At 34.9% G+C, this 11,006-nt stretch overlaps 1 protein-coding gene across 1 annotated transcript; it reads right to left on the reverse strand.

Annotated features, from left to right (window-relative positions):
• Positions 1-5,004: 5,004 nt before the first annotated feature.
• On the reverse strand, positions 5,005-9,355 carry LOC120782334 (5-hydroxytryptamine receptor 1). Its single transcript, XM_040114562.1, has one exon. It carries the CDS (start codon positions 8,349-8,351, stop codon positions 6,405-6,407), a length of 1,947 nt encoding a protein of 648 aa, XP_039970496.1. The 5' UTR covers positions 8,352-9,355; the 3' UTR covers positions 5,005-6,404.
• Positions 9,356-11,006: the final 1,651 nt, after the last annotated feature.

Here is an 11,006-nt window from a genome sequence, read left to right on the forward strand (position 1 = left end):
ATTTATATATTTATATTATGTTTTGCAGTTATTCACATTCAAATTGAATTGTTGATTGTAAGAAGTGAACTTGCATGCTTGCATACAGGGTGTTCCAAATACCAATTTTATTTGGTATCCATGGTTTTAGCACAATTACATATGTTGAAAGTGTATTGCCAAAAGTAGGGATCATAGTATCTTGATACATTTGCTACTGAAAACATGAATGGGTATTTAAAAGTTCTAGCAGAACTAACTGTAGAGTATTTATTTAGAATATTCTAAGGATTATGAACTGACTCCACTTTATTTGCCCTCTAAAATATCATAACTTCATTAACAATATTATTTCACAAAATCTAATTACACATCCTTCTTTTTGATTGTCTGTACATATCCATATGAATCTCACGAGAATTCGTTTTCCATTTAAATATAACTGTGAAATTTTTTTAAATAAAGTAAAGATATCATCTGTCTTGGTCATCCTTAGAAAATTTTAAAAATTGTTGTTTTCTTATTCATATTTCGTGAACGCTTTAAAGTTGATCTCAAATTATTTAATCTGTAAAAATATAACCAAATATATACCATAAATATAACCATTATATTACCAAACTGACAAGTCAAGCAGTCTAAATAGAGAAAACATTAGAAAAATGTTAAAGTTCGAAATATTGGGACTTCATGGAATTATAATGTCGGTTAGAAGACTTTAGCTTTAAAGAACGAAACCTACAGACACTAGAGTGATCAAAAAAAATTTTTTTTTTGTTTGGTACGCGGAAAAATAGGTTTCTAGACACCTCTAATAAAGCCTCTCCAAACATGAGTTTTTAATTGTAACGGGAAGGTGCTCCTACAAACAGTTTTGTATTTTTTCTTAGTATCATATAGAAAAATTTATATCTCGCTTCCAACTATTTGAAAAAATATCTTGTTCCTTAGATTTTGTAGGAAATTGAATGCTTTACAAAAAAGGTCTATTATGATTTTTTCGTAAACCCAAACGCTTAAAAGATATTAACAGTTAAAGTTTGATTGTTTTTGGGAAATTTTTTTATTTCTTATGAATTTTATAAATGAATGAATGTTTGGAGAGGCGTTGTTAGAGGTGTCTAGGAACCTATTTTCCGAGTACCAACCGAACAAAAAAAAAAAAAATTTTACCCACCCTAACAGACACGTATGTACTATGTATGCTCACAAGGTACAAATATTGTCTAGATATTGGTATAAGTAGCTTTCTTTATAGAATTTCGCAGATAAGAGAAAATAGAAAAAAGTAAAGCTATTTGCGAAGTTTTATTAAACAAAATATTACTAAACAAAAATCATCTTTAGTCTGAAGTCTAAACAATTTTTTACACTTTGTTAAGTACGTTGAAGTTTTCTTTGGAGATAAATTATTTTGCTTTTGAAATATAGCTTCAAGTTTCAAAAATATCGCTAGCTAGTTCACGAAATTTAGTAAATGAAATTTTTTTATTTAGTAAAAACCCGCATAAAGTATTATAAGAAGAAATCTTCTTTCAGAGGAAACAAAAATCAAAACAGAAATATCTATAAACCCGACGAGAATTAGACGCGCACTCAAGTTTTGTGAATGATATTCGAAAGACTGTATATTTGCAGAGTCACATTTGTTTGACCATACATATTTATAAATTTCTTAACTAATCTGCGCACCTAACGTTTGCTTTTCAATGAATTTGTACTTGAACCACCCTGTAGCACATGCAAGCTATGTAGTTCGCAGAAAGTGGAAGAGTGTTGTTTCAGTTTCTTTCGTTTTTGCGCATGCACAGAAATTTGAACGTCAACTATGAAAGTATGGAAGCTGAAGTGTACTTTAGCATGTAATGCCGTTATTTATATGTACATACATACTATGTAGCTACTATGTGTGTGCTAGCTATGGGTGATTTCGATTAACACATGAATGCTTAATTTTACAACTATTTATATGTTTGATGGTATGTATGTATGTATGCATGTTTGTTTGATTGCTTTGCTACAATGATTTGATGACATGCTGCTTCTTACTTTTTATCAGTTGACCTTTGCAGCAAACATATTTTGTGTTTGTTGTTTTTTTAATTTTTTTAATTTTCCTTTATTTATTTATTTCTTTAAATTTTTTTATGACAATTATTATATTCACACATTTGACAGCACTTCTTTTTCTATTTTTTTATTTAATAATTTTATTTATTTTGTTTCTTAAATTTTTACCAAATAACAGTTAGTTATTACTTTTAATTGGATGCTCTCATATTTCTACTTTATTGTTTTGCTTATATTTGTTGCTATAAAATTTTCATTTAGTAAAATTAACATTAAAATTTGTATCACAGAGAGACGTGACTTCTATAAAGAGACTTTGAACTTAGCAAATGTATAATTTACACATAACTATATTTATTTTAACAGCTTTTTGCACTTTGCTACAATAACAACATATTTTTTTGTGCATTAATTAGTTTTTTATTTACAAAGAAATACAATATCAATTCATTTTTCATTAATTCTGCGGCAATATGGCTTATAACAGAAAATGCTTTGTGTAAAAAATTGTTTAAATAAATTTGCTAAAAATATAAATACATTGTTTTTGTTGTATCCAGTATTTACACATTTGGGTTTGGTAAAAATTTCCTATATTTGGCTTGATTGGCTAACTTTATTTAAAATTAACTAGTATGATTTTTTATAATGAAACTACTAATATTTTGCAAAATTAATATGCCACCATTAAATGATTCATAAATGATAGTATAATTAATACAATAACGAAATTTCGAAATATATAAAATATCCCCAACATTTTTTTTCAATCGAAAATATTTTCAAAATGCATGAAAAGGTTTTGGATATGCAAAAAAATTAAATATAATTTAATGAAAAAAAAATAAGAATAAAATATATATATTTTTTTTGAAAATTATAATTTTTTTAATTATAGTAAAAAATGTAAAAAAAACTAAAAAATGTTTAAATAAAAGAACATATAATTTTGCAAAAAAAAAAAAAATGTGCAAACAAATTTTTATTTAATTTTATATTTGTTTTGCAGTTTCAACATTCTACATTGATTACTAAAAATGAATTAACAAAAAATATACAATTGTTTTAAACAACGATATAATTATGTAATAAAAAATATCATAAAATTAAATTTTATAATTTAGTCCTACATAGTATGTTTTGTTGTTTAGAACAGCTTCAGCAATTTTTCTAATATTATACACACATTCTTTCTTATTTTTGTTGTAATTACATAAGTCATTTATTTCTTAAAATATAAAAAATACTTATTAAATTGCTTAATTTTTTATGGATGAGCATGAGAGTGAGATGGAAATAATGAAACAAATATATATTTATATATATATTTAGGGTTTGCCAAAAAACCTTTAAATGTTTTTTTTTCGTTTGGTACCCCCACAAATAGATTAGACACCTCTAGGAAAATCTCTTCATGTATCAGTTCTTATTTGTAACGGGAAGTTAAAAAGTTCAAAATATAAACAAAATTCCTAAAACTAATCAAATTTTGACCGTTAATGCTGCGTCAGAATGTACATTAAAGATAAGCGCACGAATGCGTTGCGGAAGTAAAATAAAATCAGCTGTTTTTCATAATCGCTGACGTCAAATGTTAACTTAATACGTTGCCGTATGCAAAAGTTGAGAATTGGAGGACACTTTGGCAATCTGTCGCCTTCCATATGAATGTATACATTCAACTCAGTGGTCAGTTGCATACATTTCCGCTACGGAATCAACGTACCTGACATGGCCTTTTATATATTTTAAACGATTAGATCTACGAAAAAATCATAGTATAAATCATGGCTTGAAAAGCATTGAATTTCCTATAATTTCCCATAATAATTCCTATTTTTTCAAGTATACGTAGTTGGAATCGATATTTGAATTTTCTTTTTGTTAATAAGAAAAACAATTCGGAGAAACTTAAAAAGAAACTAAGAACTCATAATTGGGAGAATGTCTTATACATGTCTACGAATCTATTTTCTGAATACCAAAAGAAGAAAATTTTGGGTTTAAGCCCGCCCTAATATTTTGTATATATATTTATAATTTATGTACAAAGAGAAGGAAATTAGGCAACATTGCTTCAAATTTCCTGTTATAGTCGGGTGATATATACAAATATATATAAACCAAATGTAGAAGGTTGTGGTGCTATAGCTTTATTATGTAGAAAACAAGTTTTTAGAACATTTGTAAAATTTAAAAGCAACTTATTTGAAATATGGTTTTGAGTAAGCTCTCTAAATCGATATTTTCCAACTTTTAGCGTTTTAAGGTAAGCCTAGGCAATGAAGGATGCTAATTTTTTCCATAATTTCCTGCTTCACACTGTCTTTAGAAAGATTTATATACAATTTACGCTTAATTTCTGCTCTAACTTGTGTTTTAGGCCCCAGTTGAGAGAGACCGTGAGTTTAACCGATGTTCAAACTCACACTGACTATCTGTTGAACTCTATTAAAAGTTTAAAAATCTAAATTTTGCTGTTTCATTCCGAAAAGTGATTGCTCTTTATTAACTTAATTTCAAAATATGATTGAACTCAGATTCTGCAGGAATTTTTAAGCGCTAACCATGCTTTAGTCGCTACTAAGTACGCTCGTTGCTCTTACCGACGCTCTATTTGCTTTTTTGATGCGCTCAGAACTTTAGCTCGAATTCTTTAGGCAAAGCTATTTTATCTCGCCAGACTGTGTTTACAAGATGACGTTTTTCGCCCAATTTATTGAACAAAGAAGTGCGATAATGCACCATCTCATACTGCATTGGTTATTCGTGATCATTTCGCCACATTTTCAACTAATATCGTGCCGCAACCACCGCATTCGCCTGATTTAACTTCGTGTACCTTCTTTATATTCGGCAAATTCACATGATCACTCTGAGGACACCGTTTTGACTAAATTGAGGATATAAAAGCTGAATCGAAGAAGGTTCTGACGGCCACGATAAAGAATTTTTCCAAGTGTTATGATGACTGGAAATTTCGTTGGCATAAGTGTCTTGCAGCGGGAGGGGATCCAATCAACTGTCAAAGTCGCGTAAATGAACTGCTCTCTCATTTCCAATGACACGGGAGTTGGGCATCTCTATATCTCTGAGGAGAACTCTGAGCTTAAATTCACAAAAAAATTGTTTTTTAGCGATTTTTTCTTTATTTTTGAAATCACCACATTGTTGCAACATATCACTAGGTTAGAATCGGATCAGATTTCAAAATATTAAAGATTTAGTATACTTTTCGATATTAAATTACAGTAGCAACGGGATAAGAGCAAATATTAATTTCGGAATTTTAGTTTTGTAATAAAACTATAATATTCTCAGACCCAAACAAAAATATTTCAATGCTAATTTATTGCTTACTTATGTAACCAATTTACTGGTTACCAATGCTTTGTTGAGAATTCAGAGAGTCGTGTCACTGAAAAGAAAGAAGAAGATTAACATTTCTCAAACTAAATTGTTGGAGTTGTTGCTTCAAACGTGTTATGTTTTTTGCCCTTTTCTTCGCAGTTGCAAATTTCTATATTAATATGTATGTATGTATGCATGTAGTTGTATGTAATTATGTATCTGATGACTTGTACTACATTTTCAAATTTCAGTTTCTTTTGATTGTATTTATGTATGCATTTCCAGCACTTGACAGTTACGAAAAAGTATAAACACAAGTTAGTAAGTTTGTTTTGTTGCCTTAAAACTAGGAATTAGTACTTATTGACTAACATTCATTAGAGATACCCACAGATAATTGTAGTTGCACTTGCAGTGTCAGTTTTGTTTGCCATATACACACATACGTTTTATCAATTTTATTGGCATTTTTTACAACATTAGTACTTAGTAGTAGGTGAGCTTAAGTGTACGCTAATTTAATTCATTTCAGTTCAATATAGAGCAGCTGCTTAAACACATCTATAATTGTACATATATATTTTTACACATTTGTATTGTGACTACTTTTAGTAACTTTTTGCGCTCTAACTAGTACACTAGTCCCATCATTCTCGCTTACTTGCTTTATGGCTACGTTTATTTTTGAATTTTTCAGCTTTTTTGTTTCTGTTGTCGTTAATTTTTCTTTATGTTTTTTTTAATTTTTATACAATAAAGTATATGCCTCATTTATGTTACATTTGAGTTGTCACTTTGAAACGCTTGCAATTGCTTTAAAACGCTTTGAAACACTGAGAATACAAATACACCTACAAATACACATACACACGCACACACACGAAAAACAAAAAAACGTATTTAGTCTTAAATTAGTCAAACTAGTAGAGTCTAGTGCGTACACGCCTACCTACGCCACACGCTTACACTTGTCCACTCACATGACGCGCTTAGACAGCCTAATTTCAGAGGAAACTCTCCCGCGCGCCATGTCGCTCATCGCCCAACATCACACGCTGCGACGGCGGCTCGCCATACTGATCCTGGTAGTAGTTTTCACGCATCATTGTATTGAGACTCGAGCAGCGGAAATAGAGTATCTCCTGGAAGGGTTTGCGGAAATCCCTATTCAGTGTGGCATAAATGATGGGATTGAGCAATGAGTTGGCATAGCCCAACCAGAGGAAGAGTGAAGCGAGCGACGGCGGCACATGCACCGTTTCCGATTCGACAAAGGGTCGTATCAGTGCGAGTATAAAGAATGGAAGCCAGCAAATGGTGAACGCCGACATAATTATGCCCAACGTAGTGGAAGCTTTCTTCTCTTTGGCTAATTGAAAACGCAGCTTCTTTTGATGCGGTGAACCGAGCAGGCCGCTAGTGCCACTCACAGCGCCGCCACTGCCGCTAGTGTGATGCGCACTCAGGCCGCCACAAGTGGAGTATGTGAGCGAGGTGTTGCCATAGCTGCTGTGGCGCTGTCCATTGCCGCTACCCATCACCGTTAAGTCGGTATTGCCGGGTGGCGAGCCGGTGCCATTGAGTGCATGCTGCAAATGCGTTTGTGCGCGCTTCTCCTCGAGCACTATACGCCTGGCGGCGCGGAATATTTGATAGTACACAAAGAGCATCACAGAGAGCGGTATATAAAAGGAACCGAGTGTTGCATAAATTTGATATGCAAAATTCTGACAGACAATACAGATGGGTGTGCCGTGCTCGTCTACATGCTCGTTGCCCAGTATGAGCAGTGGCGGCAGCGAAATGCTCGCGGCCACCAGCCATACGAGCGCAACGCAAGCCATCATGCGACGCGGTGTACGCTTGACGCCATACTCTAGCGGCTTTGTAATGGCCAAATAGCGATCCACCGAGATGGCGCACAAATTCAATATGGAGGCAGTGCAGCAGAGTACATCAAACGACACCCAAATGTCGCACAGTATGGGACCGAAATTCCACTTGTCCAACACCTCATACAGCATAGCCATCGGCATGACCAGCAGCGCGACACAGAGATCAGAGAGCGCCAGCGAGACGAGCAGATAGTTGCAGGGGCGCCGCAGCTTACGTACCATGCACACGGCAATGCAGACCAGCACATTGCCAATAACAGTGCCGATAATGATGAGCAACAGCACAATGCTGACAATAATCGCTTGCCATGGCGGCAGTTCAATTTCGCCGCCGAACTCGTCTTCGTTCGATCCCTGCTCCGACGGTGATGTTGCGGCGGCGCTAACGTCGGTGGGGTGTGCGCCAACCATGGGATCCCAAATGCTGCTGGTTGTGATGAGTGCGGCGCTTGCACCGCCACCGCTGCCGCTGCCGCTACCAGCGCCGGCATAACTCGCGTTAATACTGTTTGCATTTTGATTGCTGCCGTTCAGCGCGCCATTGCCGCTAACGTTCGACAACGTTGACGTGAGACTGATAACATCGGTTATGGAAGTTAAGTTCGTGCTAAATGCGCTGCTATTGAACTCATCAGCGCTAACGCTCACTGATGGCGCCGCGTCAGGCGCGTTGTACGCAATACCTGCGCCGACGCTCAACGCTGGATTTGTGGGCTTGCTGTTGGGCAGCGAGCGGCGGCGCACTTGTGTAGCGGTGACAGTGGCGGCAGCTGAAGCCTGCGCTAGCCAATTGCTAAGCGGTAGTGTGAGCAGTAGAAGGACGGTGGCATGTAGCGTGTGGCGCAGTGCTCGCGGGCTGGGCTGCGCGCGTAGTAAGAATTTGTGGCGTATGTTGCTGTTGTTGCTATTATTTGCGGTGGTTTTGTTTGGGTGACGGCTAGGCGCAAAGCGCTTTGGCAGCGTGCATGTGTTGTATTTATGTTTTGTAGGTGTATTTGTTTCGCAATAGTGTTGTTGTTGTAGTTGTTGGACGTCCGACTGCATGTATGAAGCCATATAAAATATGAATAGGGTTGTATGAGTATTTAAATGAAAATTTTTGTATGAATGAAAATTAGCAAAAAAATGGTTTGTGGAAAATTCTAGAAAAACTCGCTTAAAAACTCAAATTAAGCTTTTTATGTGCTAATTCTAACTTGACTAGTTAATTACCAAATAATTTTTTGTTTTTTGTTTTAAGACCAAAGCGCGCAACGTCGCCTTAGTCTGCCAGCAGCTTTTGCTCGTGTTTTGCGTGGAAATATATGCGGCGCGCAGGCTTTAGTGCTTTCAACGCCCGCGCTTTCAGTTGACGCGGCAAATTCCATAAATCCATTTATCTCCCGCTTACTCCCGGGATTTTGCTCGCAATTGCTTTGTGGCTTCTGTGACTTTGTGTCGATTCATGCTTCATGCGCGCGCTCCACACTAAGCCCAAGTGGTTGCTGATAATTTTCTCGTTTACGTTTTTCTCCGCTTTTGTTTCGCTTAATTTTCGTTTTATCGTCAGAATTAGTTGCGCCTAATCTGTTTGTCATTAATCATAATTGTGGCGTTTACACAGTTTGCGCGCTTATTTTCATAGTTAAATGAGGAAGTCTCACATCTCAATCAATTTAGTCTGACTCGCCGCTTTATTTAGTGTGTTCTTGTGCAATTTGACTTTGGTTTTTTTGTTTTTGTTTGTTTTTCACGTTCGTATTATGTTTTCTTCACCTTCAAGAATTCTTGTTAGTTTCTTGGTCATCTCATTTGTTGCTCGTACCATTTCATTTATGGCACTTAATCACCGACATCTCCGAACTGGGATTCGTTGCAATTAATCTTGTTATAGTACAACTTGTTAGCCTCAGAGTTTCGTGGGATATATTTCTCATCGGGGATTTGCTATCCATCCATCCATCAACCTGTTAAATTTAGCAAGGTTATACTATGGGGATTGTTTTGTTGAAGTGAAACCGTTCGATTTGACTGCTTCATCTATCATAGATGGATTGTTGAAACTATGTGCTGATTGTCCAGTTGCTGTAATAAAAAAAGAGAACATTTAAGGCTTGAGTTGAAAAAATTGTATAAAGAAGTGTTTCAAGAGACATTTCAATAAGTGCTTTTATAATCCTAACAGGTATGTGGCCACAAAGGGTATATTCCCCATAAACCCAAAATTTACCATCATATGTTGGATTCCAATTTTCACCCATTAAAAAAATATCATTTAAGTGTTTTAGAGTATTTTTTAGGGTATCCGAGATATACAACTTAGAGCTAACTTGATGGTTGAAAATTACTATATAATATGACATGATAATATTCTAAACATATGTGAAAAGATGCCGTAATTCTAAGGTTTGTAATTGAAATTGATATTAACTTATATGTTTTAATTAAAAACAAAATAGGATTTTAAATTCTAGAACTTGAATTCCTTAAAACTAGTTAGATGAGCAATATTATACACTGGCCTACAAAAAAATTTTTTTGGTTTGGTGCAGCTCTGTGCGCATCAGTAGTCGGTATAGTAGGTAGGATGAGCCATATTCCCGCTACTGGATGTTTTTTCTTCTTTCTTATAAACAAGAGCTGATATGGAAAATGTGACTTGTTTTCTCGTATCAACTCACAAAATACATCCAAAATCAAGTATAAAATCTAAGGCACCAAAATGAGTGTAGGCCAGTGATATAGACGGTTAATATCAATCCCAACCACTTCGCCAAGTTCCTGTTCCTGTGCGCATCAGTAGTCGGTATAGTTGGTAGGATGAGCCATATTCCCGCTACTAGATGTTTTTTCTTCTTTATTATGAACAAGAGCTGATATGGAAAATATGACTTGTTTTCTCGTATCAACTCACAAGATATATCCAAAATCAAGTATAAAATATAAGGCACCAAAATGAGTGTAGGCCAGTGATATAGACGGTTAATATCAATCCCAACCACTTCGCCAGGGTCTGTCTAGAAAAAGCCGGGAAATAGAGGAAAAAGTGACATGATGACTCCACCTCGCTTTTCTCCATCGAGCTTTAGCTTTAACCAATGAAAAATTATTGGCATAACTACGGTTTCATAGCGCCAGAATAGAGGTCTTACCACATCCCAAAAGGTTTAAGTCCACCTATACTTACCTCACTCTCTCCTTGATGTTGACCTTCCATTAGAGCCTTGAGAGGAGCATTCTTTCTCAGTACGAATTTTTAAAATCACAACAAACCAATATGCCAAGAGTTTGTTTTTTTTCTATTGCAGAAGTAAACGCTATTTAGAGTTTTACTTTCTGACTTTCTCAGCATAAGGACTTTCAACCAACTTGGAAAAAATGATACGATAATGCAATAACAGCCAATGGTCCACCCTTGACCAAAGCAACATTCAACATATTCGGGTATTATAAAATGTGTGTTTTCAAAAAACCAGCTGATAAGGCACGTCTAAAAAAATAACTAGCTCAATTTTTGAACAATGGTGTTGGAATATTTTCAGCATTTTTTGAAAAATATTATTTAGATAAATTTGCAGACATAGTTTGTGATTTCTTTGCATGGTTAATTTGTTATAAATAAGCTCTAAATATATTTCTGTTGACATGTTTATATCCTGTTCATACATATATCCTGTAAGTCTGCCACAAAGTTTGTGAGACCAAAACCGTTTAGTGCCATAAAATATGCAC

The sequence above is a fragment of the Bactrocera tryoni genome, chromosome 1 (genome assembly GCF_016617805.1).
Source record: "Bactrocera tryoni isolate S06 chromosome 1, CSIRO_BtryS06_freeze2, whole genome shotgun sequence".
Lineage (NCBI taxonomy): Eukaryota > Metazoa > Arthropoda > Insecta > Diptera > Tephritidae > Bactrocera > Bactrocera tryoni.

Bases quoted from the DNA above. Each gene is read 5' to 3' on its own strand.
- LOC120782334 (XM_040114562.1), bottom strand. From the start codon at position 8,351: ATGGCTTCATACATGCAGTCGGACGTCCAACAACTACAACAACAACAC.